Source organism: Danio rerio, chromosome 16, assembly GCF_052040795.2.
Source record: "Danio rerio strain M-AB ecotype USA chromosome 16, GRCz13ab, whole genome shotgun sequence".
Lineage (NCBI taxonomy): Eukaryota > Metazoa > Chordata > Actinopteri > Cypriniformes > Danionidae > Danio > Danio rerio.
In genome coordinates, this window is record NC_141036.1 from 53,420,224 (window position 1) to 53,446,483 (window position 26,260).

Sequence of the window (26,260 nt, forward strand, 5' to 3'; positions counted from 1 at the left end):
TCTCCTGAAGCTTCCGGGAGACTTGGGATGTCTGGGATTAGATTAACGTTACTAGCCATTTTGCGAGCTAGTGTAGCGTGCCTGGAGTAGTGTTTGGAGGTTGGCTCCTTTGTGTCGGGGGTCCAGGGCAGCCAGGCTGACACAGAAGCTAGCATGATTGCTAATGAGTGCATGCTTTATTAAAGTGATATTCTGAGTTCAAAAGCGATGGTCTACTGTTTAAGATGACATTAGGGATGCCATTTTGAGCATTATGAGCACCTGAGCGTTGTTGCACTGAAAACATAATATTTTGTTCTTATTCCCTTTTATCTTTTTAGATGTTAGTCTGAATTAAATCGTTCGGTTTGTAATGCGTACCGAACTGAAGGTCTCGTACCAAACTGTTCAATACGAATAGCGTATCATTACACCCTTAATATATACAGTTGAAGTCAGAAGTATTAGCCCCCCTGACTTATTAGCGCCCCTGTTTATTTTTTTCCCAAATTTCTGTTTAATGGAGGGAAGATTGTTTCAGCACATTTCTAAGCATAAAAGTTTTAGAAACCTATTTCTAATAACTGATTTTTTTACTTGATATTTTTCAAGACACTTCTATACAGCTTAAAGTGACATTTAAAGGCTTAACTCGATTAATAAGGTGAACTAGGCAGGTTAGGGTAATTAGGCAAGTTATTGTATAACGATGGTTTGTTCTGTAGACTATCGAAAAAAAAAGAATTAGCTTAAAGGGGCTAATAATATTGTCCCAAAATTGTTTTTTTTAATTTTATTTAAAACTACTTTTATTCTAGCTGAAATAAAACAAATAAGACTTCCTCCAGAAGAAAAAATATTATCAGACATACTGTGAAAATTTCCTTGCTCTGTTAAACATCATTTGGAAAATATAAAAAAAAGAAAAAAAAATCAAAAGGGGGCTAACAATTCTGACTTCAACTGTATATATATATATATATATATATATATATATATATATATATATATATATATATATATATATATATATATATTAATTAAAACCACATTATTTCATTTACCAGAAAAAAATATATAACATTACACTGAACTCATTTTTTTTTGTGTGCCACCCTAAGATTTGGTGCGGCCTCTTCTGGGCACCCCTAAGAAAATTTTCTGAGGGCGCCACTGACTCTGACAATCCACATTGTATCATAAACATGCACGTCCCCGGCTGCGTTTGATTGGCCACCTCATTCTCTTGTGAAATTACAACAATGTAGAATGAGCCTGTGTTGAAAACTTCGAACCAAACTTTTTTTTATCGTTACCGACAATGGTGTTCGGTCAATAAATATCGATAGAGTTTTATCGGCCCAGCCTTAAATCAAAATCTAAAAAAGTCAGTTTCAACAAGATATTAAACATTATTTTTAGCCTATTTTGAGCTGAGTCTTTACATAAACACTCTAAGGACATCAGAGTCTTATTTTACATCTTATCTCATAAAAATTTGCATAATATCTCCCCATTTAAAGAGATGCAAAAACTGCATAAAAAAATCCAACATTTCCTGAAAATCCTCTGGTTTAAGGTCATCTCTCACGTGGATTACAGAAAGCATGAATGTTGTGACACCGACTCAAATGTTAGACGAGTGCAAAGTCCTCTCATTTGATGTCATCTCGATGTATGTGTGTGTGTGTGTGTGCGCGCACAGTGTTATGCATTATTCATGCTGTCTCCAAGAGTCACTCACGTTTGCAGGTGGGCTGTCGGCCGGACCAGGTGCCGTTTGGGAAGCAGATCCGCTCAGCCGAGCCGTAGAGAGTGTGACCCGTGGAGCAGGTGAAGCGAACTTTGGCGTGCTGCTGGAAACTGCTCTCCTCTCGGCTGGCATGAGCCGGAGTCCCTGGATCTCCACACGCTCCCCGTTTATCACCTGTGGACACAATAGACATAAACATACTGTAATATGCACTGTACAGCTCAGCTTGCACTGAAAAAATAAGATTCTTGGGATTTACTTATTTCTTTAAGGTAAGTGGTTGCAAACAATTTATATGGGCTGAATTTAAACAAATAAATTATATTTAGTAATGTTCAACTTAATTTATTAATTAAAACCGATTACTCACTGATGCTAAGTAGGCCTGAATCTGGCTAGTACCTGGATTGGAGACCACATGGGAAAACTAGGTTGCTGTTGGAAGTGGTGTAAGTGAGGCCAGCAGGGGGCGCTCAACCTGTGAGTCCTAATGCCCCAATAAAGTGAAGGGAAAACACAATCCAATGAGGTATGATCACTTATTCTTGAATATACTTAGAAATAACATATACAAGTCAGAGTATGTATGCTTTCAATTTTTACATAAATAAATAATGCTGAATGGCGATGAAAAATTATTTAATTCATATTTTTACATTTTTACACAAAAAGTTATTTGAAATATTAGAGACTCCACTTTAGTTTAATATGTTGTCTATGTACAATTGTAAGATTAATGAAATCTTTATTTTTTAAATATTTCCCAAGTGATGTTTAACAGATGAAAAAGAAAAAAAAATCCTAGTATTTCCTATTACATTATATATATTATATATAACCAAAAGTTCTGTCTTTTTCTCAAATCTGATAGCCGTGGTTTATTTAAGTAATATCAGCACCCTTACAGCCTCTTTACCCTTTGTGTATTACTCCGCCCACATACAGCCAGCAAAAAGCAGACACTACAGATCTAAAGTTTAAAAGATGCTTGCTCAGCTGTTAAACTGTCAGCTTATGATTTGAACCCAAGGCGGAAGAAAGTAGTTCCTCATACAAAAGGGTTTTTGAAACTCTCCATGTTTTTGTTTTTATGTACAGAATTATGTCGTCAAACTGTTGTATAAACGCAATATCACACATGTAGCAGTGCGATATGGCTGTATATCGGCTCTGGTGGGGGCACTAAGGCACTTGGCCTGCGGCCCTGCCAACGCACACCTCCCACCAGTGCCGATATACAGCCATATCACACTGCTACTCGTGTGATATTGCTCATATATACAACAGTTCTGTCTGGTTCTCGAATCTGATTGGCTGATAGCTGTGATATATTTAAGTAATAACAGCACCCGTACAGCCTCTTTACCCTTTGTGTATTACTCCGCCCACATACTGTACAGCCAACGAAAAGCAGACACTACAGATCTAAAGTTTAAAAGATGCTTGCTCAGCTGTTTAACTGTCAGCTTATGGTTTGAATCCAACGGGGAAGAAAGTTGTTCCTCATACAAAAGGGTTTTTGATACTCTCCATGTTTGATTTTGTTTTATATACACAATTATGCCGTCAAACTGTTGTAAACTGCGGCCTCGTGCCAACAGATGCCTCCCACCAGTGCTGATATACAGCCATATTGCACTGCTACTCGTGTGATATTGCTCACATATATATACATATATACAGTTGAAGTCAGAATTATTAGCCCCCCTGTATTATTAGCGCCCTTGTTTATTTTTTTCCCCAATTTCTGTTTAATAGAGGGAAGATTGTTTCAGCATATTTCTAAGCATAATAGTTTTAAAAACTTATTTCTAATAACTAATTTATTTTATCTTTGTCATGATGACAGTAAATAATATTTTGCTTGATATTTTTCAAGACACTTCTATGCAGCTTAAAGTGACATTAAAAGGCTTAACTAGGTTAATAAGGTGAACTAGGCAGGTTAGGGTAATTAGGCAAGTTATTGTATGATGATGGTTTGTTCTGTAGATTATCGGAAAAAAAATAGCTTAAAGGGGCTAATAATTATGTCCCAAAAATGTTTTTAAAGAAATTAATAACTACTTTTATTCTTGCCGAAATAAAACAAATAAGACTTCCTCCAGAAGAAAAAATATTATCAGACATACTGTGAAAATGTCAATGCTCTGTTAAACATCATTTGGGAAATATTTAATAAAGAAAATAAAAATGAAAAGGGGGCTAATAATTCTGACTTCAACTGTATATGCCAAAAAAATATATATATAAAAAAATATTGTGCCACAAAATTATGGTGGATGACTCTAGAAAAATGTTTTATTTGACAAAATCTTAAAAAAAAAATAATTTTATTAGAACAGCATAGTTTAAGTTTAAAGTAAGCAACAATTCATATTTTATATATCTGAATTACATTAATACATTTTCTTTGATCACTTGTTGGTTAGCATGAATTTAAGATTTTCATTTTGAAATTATCTTAGTTTACTACTAATCTGTGGAAAGGCTGTCATCAAAATACTGAACACCTTGACCCCATATTAATAAAGGGACTAAGCTGAAAAGAAAGTGAATGAATGAATGAATCTATTAATATTTGATCATTTATTACTGTTAACATGATCACAGCAAGAAGGTTGCTAGTTCGAGCCTCGGCTGGCCAGTTGGAGATTTCTGTGTGGAGTTTGCATGTTCTCTCAGTGTTGGTGAATGTTTCCTCAGGGTGCTCCGGTTTCCCCCACAGTCCAAAGACATGCGGTATACTTTAATTAAATCAGCTAAATTGGTCATAGTGTATATGTGTGAATGCAAGAGTGCATGGGTGTTGCCCAGTGTTGGGTTGCAGCTGGAAGAACATTCGCTGCGTAAAACAAATGCTGGATAAGTTGGCGGTTCATTTGGTGTGGCAAACCCTGATTAATAAAGGGACAAAGCTGAAAATGAATGAATGAATGAATGAATGAATAATAATATAATAATTTTCAACTGTGCATAAAATGCCTGCAGTGTCTGTATTCCTTTCCATGTTTCAAAAAATCCTGACAAATATAAAATAGACCCTGGTCAAAAACACATTATTTATTAAGTCAGCCTGACACATACAAATTATTTGTAGCCCAAGCCTTGTTATTTGAAAATATTTGTTGCGGTCATTTTAAATAGTGAAAACTTTCACCATATACTGTAATTCACAGTAGACTTGCTCAGAAACAGGTAAAAATATGTGCAGCCCATGGGAGTCTGAAAGTGCAGAGCTGGTCAATATGTAAGCCATAATGTACAGCAAACCAGACATTATTACAACATAAAGCCTAAGCAGAAGAGTCCTGTATCATCCGGAAGGGTTCATTTTAATGAGCAGCTGACTGGACACTATCATGCTCATGAATGGCTACTTCCTGAATTAATAAACACGCGGATATGAAATATTGATTTCAGCTGAAATAATTGATTAGTTAAAAATGCTGGACTGTTTCAACCCAGTTTGGGTAAAGTATAGGGAAATCTAACACTGGGTTGCATTTTTAAGTTACCATATGTAATATTAACCCAAATTTACAAGAATATTTTAGTGTAGCAAGCAGAAAAATGGCTAAACACAAACTTGCTGTTTTGCATATGATTTAAGCAAAAGCTGATATCAGAAAAAATATCAGATACAAAATTAAGGAGGGAAAAATAAAAATAAAATAAAATAAATAAAAATATAAATATAAAAATATAAATAAATATATTATATGTTTTTCAGGTGAAACCCTTTCAATTATTTTGCATTTTTTTAATTAAAGCTAAAAAATACAAAATAAAAATACATTTATCTTTGTTATTGTTTTCTTTTTTTTAAGAACTAATATAAAGACATATTTAATGACACTATTCAAGTTTTCTTAAAGAAAATAAATGTTTATCAGGTGAAACTCATTAACATATTTTTTATAATAAAACAATATACAGATAAAATGACATTTATCTTAATTAATTTTACAGTTTTTTTTTTTCTGTAAAAACAAATTTAAAAACAAATTTAAAGTTACCATACAAGTTTTCTTCAGGAAAAAGTTGTTTATCAGGCAAAACCCACTTAAATAATAAAAAAATATTTAATATTAAAGCATGAAAAATACAAATAAAATGAAAATTATTTAGATTTTGCTGTTATTTAAGAAATAAAAATATACAAATGTATTTTCCCAATACAAGGCAAAACCCATTATAATATTTTACAAATAATTTTTATAATAAAGATGCAAAATACAAATAAATTTACAATTATCTTAATTTAGCTCTTTTTTTTAAGAAAAAGTTGAAGACAAATTTAAAGCTACTATACACGTTTTCTTTAGAAAAAAAGTTTTTAAAAAAATGTTTATTAGGCAACACCTGTTAAAATATTTTTGAATTAAATTACATTAAACCTGAAAAATAAAAATAAAATGACATTTATCTTGATTTTGCCGGTTTTAAAGAAATGGATAAAGACAATTTCTTAAAGAAAAAAAATGTTTATTAGGAAAAGCCTATTAAAATACTTTACAAATCATTTTTATAATAAAGATGAAAAATTGCAAGAAAATAAAATTTATCTTGATTAATGTAGCAGTTAATTTGTAAAGGAAAAGTTTAAGACAAATTTAAAGTTACTATACAAGTTTTCTATCAGAAAAATAAATGATTATCAGGTGAAACTCAATAAAGTATTTTATAAATAATTTATAGTAAAGCTGAAAAATACAAATAAAATGACATTTTTCTTAATTAATTTAGCTGGTTTTTGTAAAGGAAAAGTGAAAGACAAATTTAATGTCACTACAAGTTTTCTTTAGGAACAAAAAATGTGGATCAGGCAAAACTTATTAATTATTTTACAAATATTTTTTTTATGTTAAAGCTAAAAAATGCAAAGAAAAATACAATCATCTAGATTTTATGTCACTATACTAGTTTTCTTAAAGAAAAAAAAAATGTTTATCAGGCAAAACCGACTAAAATATTTTACAACTATTTTATATTAAAGCTGAAAAGTTTAATTGAAATGGCATTTATCTTGACTTTGCTGCTTTATTTTTAAGAAAAAGATAAAGACAAATGCTCATATACAAGGTTTTTTAAAGAAGAAAAAAAAATTTATTAGGCAATAATTTATACTAATTCACACTTTAGAAAAATAGTTTATACAGTTTTTTTTTAAAGCCAAAAAATAAAAGTATGTATTTTTTTCTAATAAACATATTTTAGTTCCAAAACAAACAAAAAATACATACAGATATTTTAAGTGTATGTCACAGAAACTGTTGTTTCAATAGCTAATAATACTAATTAAGTAATACTAATTAAATAAAATAAATGAATAAATAAATAAAATGCACTAAGGACTAGAAATTTAAAATGCCCGGACACACAAAACCCACAGCCATGTCAAATCATCCACATGAAATCTAGACAGTCATTTGAAGTGTAAAACACAGCAACCTTGGATTTATCCTTCAAAACTTGAAACTAAATTCTCATCAAAAAAAGAACAAAAACGTGACCATTGGGACCGAAAGCATTAATGAAAGTCAAAATCACAATCTGACAGCCCAACATCAGTTGCTCAGTGAAGTATTGGAGAGTTTCTTTGGGCCACAGAGGGGTTTTTGAGCTCGACAAAACTGCCACCGTTTGGATAAAGAGCAGATTGAGATCTCAGAGGAGTGTTTTCCCTGATCTCAGAGCTGTCATTCACACACCGTTTATGAAGATTCCAGGAGAACAACGCTTTTGTGCATGAAAATACTATTTGATGGAGCTTACACTACAATTTTGCTCACTCGTCCTGTTCTATTTTGGTGGAGATATGAACTATGACAGTCAATAGAGGAGCAAAAACTATTTTTATTGCTGGAAAAATCTCGTTTGTATTTCAGCTCTGCTTTGATTTGTTTGCTAGCGTATAAAAAAAAACAGGCACTATATAAATATTACTGAACTTTGTTTTTGTCTATTGAAAAAAGCTCTGGATGAGAGCATCTGTTTAATGCATGAATGTAAAGTAATAGCTCAAATAAAAATAAAAAATAAAAAAATGGAAAAGTGCTGGAAAGCGGTGGTGCAGTAGGTAGTGCTGTCACCTCACAAAGAAGGTCGCTGGTTTGAGCCTCAGCTGAGTCAGTTGGCACTTCTTTGTGGAGTTTGCATGTTCTCCCCTTGTTTGCTCTAGGTACTCCAGTTTCCTTCACAAGTCCAAAGACATGCAGTACAGGTGAATTGGGGAGGCTAAATTATCAGTAGTGTTTGTGTAAATGAAGGTGTAAGGGTGTTTCCCAGTGATGGGTTGCGGCTGGACGTGCATTCGCTGGATGGCATTGACTGTTTTGAAATTCAAATGGCATTAACATGCCCGTGTTTTAATTTATGTTATAAATATGGTTGTCAAGCCAGAATCTTGATGGTTTATAGTGGGTTTGTTGTTTACATGAAGAAATCTATGTTACAAGTTAAACAAAATATCTAATAAACAAATATATTTTGAATTTAAATAGTTTTTGTCTTGCGTTTACATTAAATTTACATTTGAATAGCCAAAATTACAAGTTTCTGTCTTTTAAATGTGATTAATCGCAATTAATTTTCAAAAAGTTTGATTAATTAGTTAACTTTTTTAATCAATTGACAGCACTAATATATATATATATATATATATATATATATATATATATATATATATATATATATATATATATATATATATATATGTAGCTGCAAATTGGCACTGATGGGAGGTGTGCATTGGCTCAAGGACGCAGGTATCCCAAGAGTGCCTTAGTATCCCACCAGTGACGATATACAGCCATATTTTACTGCTATAAGTGTGATATTGCTTTTATGCAACAGTTTGACGGTATAATCCTGTATGTAGACATGGAAAGTCTAAAAATGTTTTTGTATGAGGAAGTACTTTACTACTACAAAACATTGCTTCTTCACAAAGGTCTCTTTAGAGCCAGTGTTTGAATGATTCTCTAGCGTAATGTTTAAAATGATGACAAAACAGGTGGTTTTGCTCAGAAATTAAAATAATAAGGCTGAACAGCATGAAATGCCATCAGTCTACAGAGATTTCCCAGTATTTCTTTGTTGGAATCGGGAGATCGCAATAATTAACCCCAAAATAGAAAAAACTAAGCAAACATTACCAACTTACTATGGTATAAACACAGCACTACACAATACAAAAGAAAGAGATCGATTTAGAATGTCACTTATCAGTTTTATAATCATTTAATCAGCTGTAGTTTGAAATTACACTGAATTTTTCTTCTCTAAAGTCTTATTATGCTGTTTCTGTCGCCATTTTGCAGTGGAACATCAACTGTCTTTACTTTGCTCAGTATGACGGGCTGATTGATGCCGAAGTGCTGTATCTCCAGATTTATAAATATTTAAATTAGACAATATCCTTATAAAAAAAAAAACTGCATAGCTGCAATCTAAACAACTACATTCTCGAATAAAAAAACTCAAAATTATGTTGTTCAACAGCAGCAATATTTGTCAAACTGTAGTGAGTTTATTGATCTGCTGTCACTCTGTGTGGGCGGAGTAATCCACAACAGCGAGGACGCTGTACAAGTGCTGTTATTGCAGAATATCACACGTCTATCAGCCAATCAGATTTGAGAACCAGACAGAACTGTTGTATAAACATATATACAGGACCAATCAAAAGTTTGGGGTCATTAGGATTTTTAAATGTTTTAAAATAAGCTTCTCTTGATCACCAAAACTGCATTCATTTAATCAAAAATAAAGTACAAATTATAAAATTGTGAATATATTGCAATTTAAAATAACTGTTCAAAAGTAGTTTATAATTTCATTTAATAATTTATTCCATTGATTTTAAAGATGCATTTTCAGCTTCATTACTCCAGTCTTCAGAGTCTAATAATGCCTTAGAAATCACTCTATTATTTATTATTATTATTGTTATTATTATTATTATTATTATTATTATTATTATTATTATTATTATTATTATTATTATTATTGTTATTATTATTATTATTATTATTATCATTGGTAATAGTAATAAAAGCAATAATGACTAGAGTAATAACTTTATGTGAAAATACACACAATCAGAAAGCAGTTCTTCATATTTTTAACAAATATTAAACATTTTGACATGGAAAAAAACTGACCCCAAACTATTGACCAGTGGTGTGTGTATATTTGTCCAATATTTTAAAAAAATACAAGGAGGTCAGAAAAGATCATAACATTGTTGCTTAATACTAATCAAAGCTATTCATTTGAAATAAATATTGCAATATTGTGTTATGTGATATTATTATTCATTAAATGTCAATCTTCTGACAACAAAATCTATTCATACAAAACAATTGTACAGTAAAAATTGTTGAAAATGGATCTGTTCTCAGAACAGACAATAAAAAAAATCCATACAATTTATGCACTGTATTAGTCAACCCCCTTTAATCAGCCAACACATTAACATCCTATTGTAATTCACATAAAGCAGCTCACACACAAGAGCACCAAGATGACGGAAAAAATGTCAATTTTCACTGTGGTGTGAATGAAATCCTCAAAAGGAACATGAAAACACATCCTGCAAACCTGATGCGCCAAAACTCTCAGGAGAAACAATTAAAGACACATTTGTATGTTGCGACTGGCGCGAAGACTGATTTCGCAGGCGCGTGAGAAATGCAACACCTTTCCAAATGACAGTGTGATGAGCAACAGGCTATCAATTATCATCTGCGGCCTGCCAGCACAGATCCATTAGCATAAATAATTATGGTAAAATATTCAACTAGCAGAGCTGGACTGCACACGCTGCAGACGGAGGCATCGGATGACCCAAAAATCAAACCCCCATTTTTAATTACATGTACAAGCACCTCTAGGCCGATCAGAAAAGCCTGAGTCAGCAAAACAGACTGCAAAACCCAAAGGAACAACTGACTAGAGATTAAAACAAACCGCAGGGTAACTGTACTTTAGTTTACAGCATACTTCATACAGTCGCAATCAAAATTAACCACCCTTTGATATGCAAGACATTTTGCTGCAGTGAACACAACACTATGAAAACAATTCAACGAAAGCATCAGCAAGCTATTAGAAAATGCTTATAGACATAAGTGTGTGCTATTTCATGGACATAATGAAAAAAGTAACCATCAGATTGTCTAAAGGCTGAATGTAACCATGCATTTATATTTCTGTTCTGTTGGTGTTGCTCTGACAATAACACTTCAGAAATGCTTGCAGGCTGTGCGGTTTTTATGCTCCTCTGTGTTAAGTTTGTTCGTGGGTGTTTTGTTTAAACCGGAAATGCGTGGAATGCTAACTTACTGCACAAACAGCGTACAACTGTCACTCATTCAAGAAAGAAAGAGGCAGATGAGTAACAACTTTAACCAAAAACCAAAAACATGAAATAAAAGTATCCATCTGGAGCTCCTCTACTTGACTCGACACTTGAGGTCTAATGTTTTGTGAGAAACAAAACCCGTCTTTTTAAAGTCAGTGCAAAAGAAACTCAAAACACTCCATATGTTTTTGTCATAGAGATAAGTATTATACATATTTAAAGCTGTTAAGTGTTTTTATAACGTGTGCTCTCTTAAAAACAAAATTAGTTAGTAATGATGTAACACAAATATTTTCAGTTTGTATAATATGTACAACATTTTCTGTTTAACACTGCTTTTATTAGTTGCACTCAGTCTGACTCATGCTGCTTCCATATGAAAAAGAGGACATGCATCTGCACACACCCCGTCTGTCCATCAACCAAAAGTCTACAATGTTTTTATGCCAAATGTTGAAGTTTGCAAATTCGCCCATTGGGCTTGCTCCTCAATCTCCACTTTCAAATTTTTTTACCATCCTACCAAGAATTCAACCAACTAACCAAGCGACTAAATAAATCAATCAACCAACTACACAACCAAAAAAATAATAAGAATTAACCAAACCAAAAATAAATAAATAAATAACAAATTAACCAAAAAAATAAAAAAATAAAATCAACCAACTAACCCAAAAAATCAGTCAACCAACCACCCAGCAAAGAAAAAAAAATCAACAAACAAACAAAAAAAAACAACAACCAATCAACCAACCAAAGAAATCAAGCAACTGAAAATAAAACCAACTAACCAACCAACCAAATTCAACAAACTAAAAAACAAAAATAATAAAAAAACAACCAACCAAACACCCCCCCCCCAAAAAAAAATCAACCAACTAACCAAAGAAATCAACCAGCTGAAAATAAAATTAACCAACCAACCAACCAACCAACCAAAAGAAAATAAATCAACCAACCTCCCAATAAAAAACAAAATCAACCAACCATCCAACCAACCAACCAAAGTAAAAAAAAACAAAAAAAAAAAAACAAAAAAAAAAAAACAAGAACCAACCAACCACCCAAAAAAACAACAACCAACCAACCACCTCCCCAAAAAATTAATAAAAAAATCAATCAACCAACCAAAGAAATCAACCAGCTGAAAATAAAATCAACCAACCAATCAACCAAAGAAATAAATCAACCAACCACCTAATAAAAACAAAATCAACCAACCAACCAACCAAAGTCAACAAACAAAAAAAAACAACAAAAAAACAACAACCAACCAACCACCCAAAACAACAACAACAACAACAACCAACCAATCACCCAAAAAAAATAAAATAAAATGAATAAATAAATAATTCAACCAACCAACCAAAAAAATCAACCAGCTGAAAATAAAATCAACCAACCAACCAACCAACCAACCAACCAACCAACCAACCAACCAACCAACCAACCAACCAACCAACCAACCAACCAACCAACCAACCACCATTCAACCAACCAACCAACCAACCAACCAACCAACCAACCAACCAACCAACCAACCAACCAACCAACCAACCAACCAACCAACCAACCAACCAACCACCAACCAACCAAAGAACCAACCAATATCAAAAATAAATAAATAAATAAATAAAATAAATAAATCAACCAACCAACCAAAGAAATCAACCAAACAAAGATAAAACTAACCAACCAACCAACCAAAAAAGAAAAAAACAACAACCAACCAACCAACTAAAAATAAAATCAACCAACCAAAAATAAAAACAACCAATCAATCAACCACCCCCCCAAAAAAAAACTACCAACCAGCTAACCAAAACAACCAACCAACCAACTAAAAATAAAATCAACCAACCAAAAATAAAAACAACCAATCAATCAACCATCCACCCCCCCCCCCAAAAAAAACTACCAACCAACCAAAACAACCAACCAACCAACCAACCAAAAATAAAATCAACCAACCAAAAACAAAAACAACCAATCAATCAACCAACCAACCCCCCCCCCCCAAAAAAAAACAACAACTACCAACCAGCTAACCAAAACAACCAACCAACCAACCAACCAACCAACTAAAAATAAAATCAACCAACCAAAAATAAAAACAACCAATCAATCAACCAACCAACAACCCAACCTCAACCAAAGAACAAATAAAATAAAAAATTCAACCAACTAACTAACCAACCAAAATTTAAAGAGCAATGTTCAATAGAAGTTTAATAATTTTCACATATAATAAATAAAATTAAAAATCCTGTAACTCAAAAACGTTTTATTACACTGGGTCATTTTAATATGCAACTAAACTGTTACAGATGTGATTAAAAATATAAATAAAATGGATCTTCTGAAAAGATTACATTAGTAGATTGCTTCAGTCTCAGCGGAGTTGAATAATTTCAACTGCAACTGTAAATAAACAAGAAAAAAAACAGCACCGCTCCACGGCAGCGCTCTGTTTTTCCAGTCAAACACTCTTGCTTTAGTTCATTAGAAATCTGGGACATGGCTTTTTTCTACTCCGCGGCACAGAAAATGAGGGCCGGATTGTACTCATCTGACATCACGCCAAGCATGCTGATGTAGAACTGAGAAAGAAAGACACATGCAGAGAGAAAAGAGAGAGAGAACGAGAGATACTCCTATTCAGAGCTACGTTTGCTCAAATCGCCAACTCCATGTGTCACTAAAGAGAAAAGGCTGACTTTTCTTGCTCATTAACCTCCATCGGTCTGTCGTCCTGCCTTTGTTGGCATGATACAAACAGACAGGCCACCAAAAAGACCTGTAGCACCTCAAGAGGAGATAAAACAGCTGAGGCACAAAGCCACGGATCTTTTTGACTTGATGGACTTGTGTAGTGTGTGCTTATATAACCCTCAATAGATTCTTGTGTAAAGGTGAAGATGTTGAATAGTATGTGATTAATAACATTTTCTTCAGTTAAACAAAGAGAAAACTGAAGTCATTGCGTTTGGGAACAGAGATGAGGTTCTCAAGGTGAATGCGTACCTTGGCTCTAAAGGTCAAATGACAAAAAATAAGGTCAAGAATCTTGGTGTGACTCTGGAGTCAGATCTGAGTTTCAACAGTCATGTCAAAGCAGTCAGTAAATCAGCATACTATCATCTCAAAAATATTGCAAGAATCAGATGCTTTGTTTCTAGTGAAGACTTAGAGAAACTTGTTCATGCTTTTATCAGCAGCAGGGTGGATTACTGTAATGGACTCCTCACTGGCCTTCCCAAAAAGACAGTCAGACACTTGCAGCTCATCCAGAATGCTGTAGCCAGAATTCTGACCAGAAGCAGGAAATCAGAGCACATCACACCTGTCCTCAGGTCTCTACACTGGCTGCCAGTTACATTCAGAATAGATTTTAAAGTATTATTACTGGTCTATAAATCACTAAATGGCCAAGGACCTCAATACATCACAGATATGCTCACTGAATACAAACCTAACAGATCACTCAGATCTTTAGGATCATATAAACTAGAAGTTCCAAGAGTTCAGTCAAAGCAGGGTGAATCTGCCTTCAGCCACTATGCTCCTCACTGCTGGAATCAGCTTCCAGAAATGATCAGATGTGCTCCAACATTAGGCACATTCAAATCAAGACTGAAAACACATCTGTTTAGCTGTGCCTTTACTGAATGAGCACTGTGCTGCGTCCGACAGATTGCACTATTATGTTTTTCGTTTTCTTTTTCATTCTTTTATAACCTATTTTAACTCATTTTAATTTGTTTTTATCTGTTTTTAATAATTTTTATTGTCTGCATTTTATGTTCCTAAACTTGTCTTTTTTATTCCTGTCTATGTAAAGCACTTTGAATTGCCACTGTGTATGAAATGTGCTATATAAATAAACTTGCCTTGCCTTGCCTTGCCTAATACAGCTGCTGTAAAGTGGCACATGCTGGAATCATTGTTCACTGGATTTACTAAATTTTTTAAGGTGAGTGGTTGCAAACTATTTATATGTGCTGAAATTAAACAAATTAAGTTGAACATTACTAAATCTAATTTGTTTGTTTAAATTCGACCCATATAAACTACCTGACAAAAGTATTGTCGTGGATCTCAGTTGTAAGAGCACCTGTCTTCTAGTTGAACATTTGGAAAAGTGGCAGAGGGTAGATTTTTCAGATGAATCATCTGTTAATCTGCATCCCATGTATCACAGATACTGCACAAGACCTATTGGAACCCACATGGATCCAAGATTCTCACAGCAATCAGTCAAGTTTGGTGAGGGAAAAATCATGGTTTGGGGTTACATTCAGTATGGGGGTGTGCAAGAGATCTGCAGAGTGGATGGCATCAACAGCCTGAGGTATCAAGACATTTGTGCTGCCCATTACATTACAAACCACAGGAGAGGGCAAATTCTTCAATATGTTCTCCCCGTGTTGGTGTGGGTTTCCTCTGGGTGCTCAGGTTCCCCCCACAGTCCAAACACATGCGCTATAGATGAATTAAAAAAATTTAATTGTACGGGTGTTTCCCAGTACTGCAGCTAGAAGGGCATACACTGTGTAAATGGATGTGCTGAAAAGGTTGGCAGTTCATTCCTCTGTGGTGCCCCTGATGAATAAAGGGAATAAGCTGAAGGAAAATTTAAGAATGCAACAGCTGGAAATCACAACATGAATAAATGTCCCACCTATGGTGACACTTAAGGGGTTAAAAAAGAAGGACTTTAACTGTGTTTTTCTCCGGATTGACTTTGCTGACTTCAAAAAGGTGTAGCTTAATAATTTTTTCCCTTCTGAATCCAGTCATGCATCATTCTGAAGCGTCTTTTTTTCTCTCTAATGGAACATGAAAATAACAAGAACACATTTTTTGAAAATTCGTTCATTGTGACTCACTTTAACAGCACGGGTCACAATGACAAACAGCAGAACAAAATGACTATTTCCATTTATTTCTGGAATCACATTTAAGTTTTACAGAAAGCCGACCTCTCTTTTATTCACAAAGCAATGTTTTATATTGGGTTTGAAATAAAAAAGACTACAGCAATACAAATGGCAGTTAACAAATTTCATTATTGGTCAAGCTAAAACAGCAATCTACAGTACTAGGAAAAAAATAAAACTGAACAGAAGAATGGAAAACATTGCATAAGTTTTTGAAAAACTTGGTCAAATAAAGAATTATTGTCGATATTAATTATTAGAAAATTATTAAAGCAATTTATATCTTTAAGATCAAATGGTATTGTGATGTTGGATTGTGCTCTGCTATTAATGAAGAGTTGCATTTTTATTATCTATTTTTTTTATTAATAATCGAGTTAAATAATTGTTTGTTAATAAAAGTAATTGTAAAATCCCATTGATTTGTTTTCCATTCATATTTTAGCTAGAATCTGCCTTTGTGAATTGTTTTTTTTTTTTTTTTGCCAAAAAAAACCCCAAACAAAATGTAAAAGCAGGCACTCGGAAGGATGTTGGTATTTCTCATCTTAAACAAAAACCCACAGATGCTTTAAAATGAAGATACCTTTTTCATTAACCCCATGATGCTTAATAGAGAGGTGAAGAGAAGGACAAGATGTGGTAAAAAAAAAAAAGAAGTGTACAAGTAATAGGGATAACCACCACACCCTGGAGAGAATTGTGAAACAAAACTCATTCAAAAATGTGGGGGAGACTTACAAAGAGTGGACTGCAGCTGGAGTCAGTGGTTTTATACCTCATTCAAGCCACTGTTGAACAACAGACAGTGTCAGAAGCATTTTGCCAGGGCTAAAGACTGAACTGCTGCTGAGTGGTCCAAAGTTATGTTCTCTGATGAGTCAATGTATTCCTTAGGAAATTAGGGTCCTAGAGTCTGAAGGAAGAGAGGAGAGGCACACAGTCCAAGTCGCTTGAGGTCCATTATAAAGTTTCCACAGGCAGTGATGGTTTGGGGTGCCATATCATCTTCTGGTGTTGCTCCATTGTGTTTTCTGAGGTCCAAGGTCAACACAGCTCTATATCAGGACATTTTAGAGAACTATATGCTTCCTGCTGCTGACCAACTTTATGGAGATTAGGGTTGGGTACCGAAACCCGGTGCCACCTTTGAAACCAGTATGCACCGTACCTAATCAGCATATGAATTTCGGTGCCTCATTCCAGTGCCACTGGTGCTGCGACAAGAACGTAAAGCAGGTCGCACACCAGAAGCGCCGCACGGCGATGCGCAGCGCCATGCATTTTAGAATTTGCAAGTCAGCGGCTGTCCGCGGCACCCAGCCATGACTGTTCATATTTCTGCCGCGCCACAGATACGAATGTGCACGTCTGGTGTGTGATACTATCAACTGTCATGTGCGCGCCGTGATGTGGCACTGAGCGGCGCATCCGCTGTGTGACGCCCTTAAAAAGCATCAAGGGCATCGAGGGCACACATAAGTATGCGTTGTGTCACACCATCTCTAAATGTTTAATTCTAAACAGCTTTGAGGGATACGGATGTCAGCGATGTCAGGCGTTTGTTTTTGTAGCTTATAGAAGGCAAAGCGCGCAGAACGGCGCATGCAGCAAGCAACTGCCTTCATTAACACGCATGATCGCGTTCATCTAATTTGCTTAAACTAAGCATTCTACAGTAGGGCTTTATTTTACACGCAAGGATTCTGACACACTAACATGCAGCAGATGCTTTACAAAACTTGCGTGTGAGGGGGGAAACACGTCAAACTTATGAAATGTGAGGGCTCATGGAATCAGCTTAAAGGTGAGGAATGGTCTTTGACAGTTTGCGACATGATCTGGCACTTTATTGAGTATATTTACATGGACACCAATACTCTGATTTTAATATGATTAAGACAATACTCTGATCAAGAGTCTACCACATAAACAGTGATTTTTAATTATCTTAAAGGACCGCAGACAAAACTGCAGAGGAAACATTTATAGACTGGTGACGCAATGATGTTGATGGATCTGTGTGCTCTAACATGTAAGTGGAAATTGTGTATGTAACATTCAAAAAGCGGCTCATGTAAACACCTGAATCATATAATTGTCTTATTCAGATTAAGGCAAATCATTAGATCACTGATGTCCATGTAAAAGTATTCACAAGCCCCAAACCCAGAAAAAAAGGTGTTCCCTGATTTTGATGACAGCCTTTCCACAGGTTAATAGTAAGCTAATGTAATGTTGTTAGCATAATGCAAATCTTGCATTCATGCAAACAAACAAATTATCAAAATATATTAATGCAATTCAAATAAATAGAATATGAATGGATGTTCACTTATATATATATATTTTTTTTGTGGCTAAAAAGTATCGGTTCAGGCACCATTTTGGCACCGGTACTGTTTTAAAAGAATCGATTTAGCATCGATATCATAAAAAACCCAAACGGTACACAACCCTAATGGAGATGCAGATTTTATTGTACAACAGGACTTGGTACCTTTACACATTGTCAGAGCTACCAGTACCTGGTTTAAGAACCATGGTCCCCCTGATCCTAATTGGCCAGCAAACTCGCCTAAACTTAACCCCATAGAAAAGGGGGTATTGTGAAGAGGAAGATGCCAGACCCAACAATGAAGAAAAGCTGAAGGCCACTATCAGAGCTACCTGGGCTCTCATCACACATGAGCTGTGCCATAGACTGATCATGTATTGCATGGAATTGTATGACAAGCATATTAATCAGGGGTCACCACAGCAGAATGAACCGCTACCTTATCCAGCATATGTTTTTACATAGCGGATGTCCTTCCAGGTGCAACCCATCACTGGGAAACACCCATACACTATGGACAATTTAGCTTACCTAATTCACCCTATACTGCATGTCTTTTGACTGTGGGGGAAACCGGAGCACCCGGAGGAAACCCACGTGAACATGGGAAGAACATGCAAACTCCACACAGAAAAGCCAACTAACCCGGGCGAGGCTCGAAACAGCGACCTTCTTGCTCCAAGGTGGTCGTGCTATCCACTGCATCGCCAAAGCAAAAATTTTATAATAATAATATCAATAATAACAACAAAAACAACAATACATATAATAATAATAATATTAAATACTTAAAATAAAAAATTGTATTAACAATATTATTGTTATTATTATTAATATTAATAGTTATAAAAAAATACAACACACAACTGTGCATTCACGCAGATTGTTTGTAATAATGTTTCTTCTCGTCTCTCTCACTCTCTCTCCTCTGTCTTCCACAAACACAAAGCAATCAATACGTTTCTCAAGAATAGTGATACCACCAACCTGCCACTGAGAAATGTAGTTCAACTAACAATACTGCTTTCTCTCTCTCTCTCTCCACTAATACTATCAATTTAATTGCACCTACACAATCCATCCCACCTCAAGTGCCATAAAACAGCAGAGAGTCACAAACCGACTTGTTTTTCTTCTGGTGATGGACTGAGTGAGGTGTATTTGAGCTTATATAAGCTTCATTAGATTCTTCCACAGAGGTGAAAATGTTGAATACTATGCAACAGTTATAGCTGCTATTAATTGGCTCAGAGGTGAGGTGTGAATTCCAGTCACAACCCGCCCACCAGTAGCTTAACGGGGTATAATAAGGCTGCAAAGTTCGTTATATAAGAAACTCTGACTCACCTGGCAGTGCAGAATGCTATTGATTTTGTTTTCCATCCATATTTAAGAACATCGCGCTGCTAGAATTGGCTTTTGTGAAAAAATTCGGGGGGTTTTGGCTAGTAATGTGAAGCAAAAAGCAGCAAAAGTGAAAGCAGGCGCTCTGGGGGATGTGGGGTTTTCTTATCTTAAACAAAAACAAGCAGCTGCTTTAAAGTGAAGACACCTTTTATTCACCCTATGATGATTTGCATGAGTTATAAGAGTAACTTTAACTAAACTATAAACAATTAAATAAGCGTTTAAACAAAAACCTGCAATGAGGTGTCATTATTTTACTTACAGGTCATCCATTAAATATAGTTAAAAAAATAAGGTTAAGAATCTTGGTGTGACTCTGGAGTTAGATTTAAGTTTCAGTAGTCATGTCAAAGCAGTAACTAAACCACCATACTATAACATCAAAACATTGCAAGAATCGGATGCTTTGCTTCCGGTGAGGACTTAAAGAAACTTGTTCATGCTTTTATCACCAGCAGAGCGGATTACTGTAATGGACTCCTCACCGGCCTTCCCAAAAAGACAGTCAGACTGTTCCAGCTGATCCAGAGTTCTGCTGCCAGGATTCTAACCAGAACCAGAAAATCAGAGCACATCACACCTGTCCTCAGGTTTTTACACTGGCTCCCAGTTACATTCAGAATAGCTTTTAAAGTATTATCACTTTGTCTTTAAATCACTGAATGACCGCCATACATTACAGATATGCTAACTGAAAACAAACATAACAGATGCCTCAGATCATTAGGATCAAGTAAATTAGAAATTCCAAAAGTTCAGTCAAAGCAGGGTGAATCAGTCTTCAGCTACTACGCCCCCTGCTGCTGGAATCAGCTTCCAGAAATGATCAGATGTGCTCCAACATTAGGCACATTCAATTCAAGACTGAAAACACATCTGTTTAGCTGAGCCTTTACTGAATGAGCACTGTGCTACATCCCACAGATACCAGTAGTATGTCTTTGTTTTCTGTTATTTCCTTTAAAACATGTTTTAACACATTTTAATCTGTTTTTAATCTGTTTATATTATTTTATTCTTGTTTAAAGGTTCACAAAACCCTCAAGTACATTTTGGAGATTTTAACAGGTTTGTGTGTGTGTTGAGCATCAGTTAAGACAATGTTAGCACCTGTTAGCTTTAATTGTGGGAAAAACTGGATAATTTGGAGCTTTTGTCAGCTAATTTCAGCTTCCGGGTTTAAAATGATTTTTGGGATGGATCAAAATCGGTGACGTACCGCAAAACTGTAAGTCCAAAGATGACGCATCGAGTTCTTATTATTATTCATATCTGAATTTTCTTATACTATGAGAAGAGCCGGCTTCTTAATTATTCATGACTGCACGTGCTTTCGGAAGGCAAAACACAGTGCCAAGCTGTGAGACCCTATGTTGATGACCGAATGAGATCGCGTCCACGGACCCACGACACACAGTATTTAGCTGTTCATGAAGGGTCGTATGTGTTTGTTTCCATGACCCACAGGGTTTGTTGCATGTTTGTCCCCGCGATGCTGTCAGGGCCGATGCAGCAAAGCTGTTTGTGTGCAGCAAGCATTTTTGTCGGGAGAGCAGTACAAGAACCAGAGAATGGCGGACGTGGTCTTTTATCAGGAGTTCGTTCACATCTAGACACATCGCCGTGCTGCTGTGTTTGCCTAAATCCTCCAGATTATGAGCAGGGCTAACGGTTAAAATAGAGAGGGCAAGAGACCTGCTGCACTAAATCTGCATTCAGACCCGGGGATTGAGGGAAAAGTCCTCATTCATAATGTTTATATAAACACCATCATGTTTATAATGATATAAATTGTGGTTGTGTGTATATGAAATTACAAATGACAAATGTAGCTGGGGTTTAATTATTGTTTATTTCTTTGCATTTTAACTTTGTAATATAAAATCATGCTTCTCACGGTTTGAGTCTCATTTTGAGAACTAACTGACAACAGTTCATTTGTTCGCTCTCCTCCTTCTCCCTTTCTCTGCTGGCCACTGCTGGCCACTCCTGCCCTTTGCTAGCGGAGCTCCACGCCCATTATGATGCATCTTTTGAAAAAATTCTGAGGTAGACCTGAACCGAAAGTGGGGGTGTCATGGCCCTTCAAGTAAAGCACTTTGAATTACCATCATGTATGAAATGTGCTATGTAATTAAACTTGCCTTTTCTTAAATATCAAAGAAAAAATATTTAGAATGAGAACTAGAAATGACCATAAATAAGCAAAAAAAAATAAATAAATAAATTGAATCAAGTCTTTCCAAAACAGTATTACAGACTTATGTTAAACATTACACTGTATTAAAGTTTTCGTATTTTGTGATTCACAAGTGTTTTCCATTTATTTACAGTTGTGAATTGCATTAAGGGACCTTAATCTCTGCAGGCTTTTATGTCGAAAATTCAACTGTACAGTTTAACAAAGTGACTTCTGTTAACATTTTAGCAGTTTGAACCAATATGTTGTATACGAGATCAAACTCTGATGTGGAAGTGAAAAAAAAGGCATGTCTATAAGCAGTGGGACAAAAATAACAGTTACTTCCACCCTCACAGGCCATTTAAACCTGATTTACTTTTTAAACTGAAAAACTTGAGATTGCAAGCTCAAGGATTTGTTATTGCACTAAATAACCTGTAGAGTAATCATAATGCATGAAAAGAGAAACACAACTTGCAATAGGAAAAAAACCCACTGCAATACTACACTTAAAAACCGTGTGACATAGTCCTGAAATCAGCTGATATTTGGCAGCTCCATCAAGGGTTGCATGCTGAATATGCTGTTATAGCCTGGAAAGCATATGTTGTTAGGGCTTTGAGAAAATCACTTTGCTACTTTCGTCCCACGTTACTTTCCCTCTCTCCCCTACTATTTTAAATCTGCCGCTTTTTATTTTGAAAAGAAGGCTGGGAGCATAATCTCATTTGGATTTAAAGCAACAGTCACCAAAACAACACAATAAGATCAAAGCCTAAAATTGCCAGATTCATAGAGTTATAAATAATTATTTGTATGTTATTTTGAGCTGAAACTTTACATACACACTCTAGGGACCATCAGAGACTTATTTTACATCTTGTTAAATGGGCATAATAGGTGTCCTTTAATATTTAAAATGATTTATCTTAGTTACTTCAAAAGAAAGAATTCCTCGAACCAGAAGTGCAACACCTAATTTAAAATGCAATAGATAAGTGTGGAAAAAAAAATAGATGGGAAGGAAATGGACTCGCGAACATATAAGGATTTCCAGTAATAGAGACTCAGGATTGCTTTTGAATGTCCCAGAAATCCAGAGGTACAGTCTCGACATCAAACCTCCTGAGAAGTGGCGAGTGTGTTCACACAGAATAAAGAAGTAACGCTAGAAAGACACTGAAAAAGCCCTGAGGAAAAGCGTTTCTCAGAGGTTTCTCTGTCGAAGCCCTGGAGGATTCAACTTATGCTTCATTTCGGTCTCTGATGTTTTTCCTCAAACTCCTCAGACATTAAAAGTGCATAGCACGCTGTACGAGTATGAGTATGAGTATGAGTAAAATGTGAGTAATACAGTTAGCATACATTAGAAGAGTCTAAGAGATGCAAATGATTAAGTAATTTAAAATAGTATTCAGGCCTGTAGCCAGGAGGAGTTCAGGTGGTACTTAAGACCCACCCTCACTGACAAGGATCCAGAATTTGTCCCATACATGAGCTCATTTGTATTATTTTGACTGCTATGGCATCATAAATGGTAAAAATTGCCCATCGAAAAAGGTTGTTGTGACTTTAGCTAATCTGTTTTGGTCATTGCATACAAATATTTTTCATGAGCTCAACATCCAGCTGTGCAAGAAAACATATCTGATGCAAGTGAAGTCATCTTTCCGTATTTTTTTTACCTAAAGAAAACATTGTGCAAGTGATTTTTATTCGAAATCTTGGCCCTTATTGAACGATATAGGAGTTACAACCATTTGCATATGTGCCTCCCACTTGTTAAGGGTTCAAAAATTATTGGACAGAATACTAATTATAAATCAAACTTTCACTTTTTAATACTTGGTTGCAAATCCTTTGCAGTCACTTACAGCCAGACGTCTGGAACGCATAGACATCACCAGTGATGCTCTGCTAGGCCTCTACAACAACTTCAGCTCTACAGTTTTCAATTCCTGCTTGTTCTTGGGGCATTTTCCCTTCAGTTTTGTCTTCAGCAAGTGAAATACATGCTCAATCGGATTCAGGTCAGACGATTGACTAGGCCATTGCATAACATTCCATTTCTTTCCCTTCAAAAACTTTTTGGTTGCTTTTGCAGTATGCTTTGAGTTATTCTCCATCTGCACTGAACAGGTGTGAGTTTTTCACAGAGACTTCAACAAAGTGTACAAATCTTGATGGTTCTGTGGGTCTCGTCAATCAAATCTGATCTTTATTTTGTATTGTCTATTGGATTTAAGTCAGGTGATTGGCTGGGCCATTCTACAGCTTGACTTTCTTTCTCTGAAAGCTTTTGAGAGTCTCCTTGGCTGTGTTTTTAAATCATTGTCCTGCTGAAATGTCCACCCTGGTTTCATCTTCATCATCCTGCTAATGTAGATGTTGGACAGAAGCAGCTAATATTAATTTACAATGGCGAAGGGCAGAGGATTGCTGAAGAACTACTAAGAGATTTCAGCTGCTGTCTAAGCTTTTACTACCTTTCTACACGTCTCTTTCCTTGTGTTCAATACTTTTTCCCTGTGTCATTTCATTGTATTAACCATAACTTAATTTGTAAACTAATTAGATTTGTTTGCTTTGCATATATGGATTTCTTTGGTCGTTACCAACATCTAGGGAAATTTACAAGTAAATGACACCTTTAAAAATATGTTTTCTGAGAAAAATGGTGACATTTTCAATACTTATTTTTTCCCACTGTATGTGTGTGTGTGTGTGTGTTTGTGTACAGCAAACTTTGTAACAGGATTTGTGTGACACTCATCGTATCAGAAAGGCTTGACTAAACTCCACAACAAATACATTAATTACAATTTACTTGATGTTCTTGATTAATGAGCTGGATTTCTGCTTTATCCGTGTCTGTCTCTGTCCCTGACTGCTGTTTATCTGACGTAACGCATGAAAAGCAGACTGAATGGTGGGCAGAGAGAACCAGCTCATTTGCATTTAAAGGCACAGGCTACAAAAACAGCTATACTGTAGTCAGACACCAAAATAGGCATGTTCTGCATTGTATAATAAATAATCTGACACAGACACATTCTGGACACACCAAAGAAATATCTTACATCTTATAAAAGGGGTAAATTAAAAAATATTTTTACATTATTCCTTGGAGTGAACTCACTCACGATGCACCATGGATCTGCTGATGCTCATGTATGCATGCAGTGACTGTGCAAGTGTAGTTTGATGTATATGTTGACCAATGCAAGCTCCTGAGTAAATAAATCATGAGGATTGATTATACGTCAGTATGCAAATTTGAAAAATGTATTTAAATAAAATGCATACATGTCTTTCTCTACTTCCATTTATATGCCAGTGTTAATTCACGTCACAAGTTACAGACTCATGCAGCAGTTACATAGCATACAGTAGTGATGTAGTAGCCTATTGAGATCAGTCAAAAAGACAAAATCAGACAGCGAGGGAAACTAGATGAATTCAGAAAACGAGGAAACCTCCTGCTGTTTTTGGGTCAGTGCATGAAGCAGATGCAGCGCTGCATACCAATGCACATGAAGATGAATGTGTGTGTGTGTGTGTGTGTGTGTGTGTGTGTGTGTGTGTGTGTGTGTGTGATCTCTACAGAGACTTCTGGAAAGCACAGTTTAAATGTACATTGCTGCATTTTCTACCAACAAAAAGAAACACATCCTAAAATTAGATATGCAATATTTCTCAATTAAATCTTTGAGCTTACTAAGGTGTGATTTGTTTAATTAGAATAAAGTAAACACTGTAATATTATAGTAAAATAGATCAAATGTTAAATATTTTTCTTTTAAAAGAAAATGAATTTAATAAAGGCAAACACGCCAAAAGAAAAACAAAAAACAAAAACAAAATAGTGTTTCGGGTCTCCCGAGTTCGAGTCCTGACTTGTGGTCTTTTCTCGATCCTAGCCCTCTTTCTCTCTACCACTCCACTTCCTGTCAATATACTTTTCTTTCAAATAAAGCCAAAAATGACAAACAATATAGAAAAAAAATGCACAAACGCATTTTTCACTGGTGAAAAGCCGGGGTGCTTGAAACGTGCTTTTTGTGTGAGCCTTTTTAATTTAATAAATTGATATTTTTTGGAACTTTTAAGTTGTTGCCTTTTTGATTAAAATGCCAAATAACAAATCTTTAAAAAAAAACAAAAAAAAAAACAACAACTGCATTTCAGGTGTCCCGAGTACGAGTTCCAGACTTTTCCCAATCCCATCCCTCTCTCTATAATTTGAAATATTTTTATATATAAAATTAGTAAAATAAAATACATTTACATA

At 35.1% G+C, this 26,260-nt stretch overlaps 1 protein-coding gene and 2 long non-coding RNA genes across 5 annotated transcripts in view; 1 reads left to right on the top strand and 2 right to left on the bottom strand.

Moving 5' to 3' along the window:
• Positions 1 to 26,260, bottom strand: part of csmd3a (CUB and Sushi multiple domains 3a) — a 647,261-nt gene that overhangs the window by 99,184 nt on the left and 521,817 nt on the right. For all 3 annotated transcript variants that reach the window (XM_087287879.1, XM_087287878.1, XM_087287880.1), the window contains one exon: positions 1,724 to 1,906. In XM_087287879.1, coding sequence (XP_087144005.1) covers positions 1,724 to 1,906 — 183 coding nt within the window. The remainder of the gene's footprint in view (positions 1 to 1,723; positions 1,907 to 26,260) is intronic.
• On the top strand, positions 1,665 to 16,686 carry LOC141378326 (uncharacterized). The gene is made up of 4 exons (XR_015512300.1): positions 1,665 to 2,004; positions 2,116 to 2,261; positions 15,017 to 15,075; positions 15,304 to 16,686. It is a non-coding gene; the product is annotated as an uncharacterized LOC141378326 (long non-coding RNA).
• On the bottom strand, positions 20,290 to 25,329 carry LOC147840429 (uncharacterized). Its single transcript, XR_015512326.1, has 2 exons — positions 21,849 to 25,329; positions 20,290 to 21,679 (listed from the first exon to the last, which is right to left on the bottom strand). It is a non-coding gene; the product is annotated as an uncharacterized LOC147840429 (long non-coding RNA).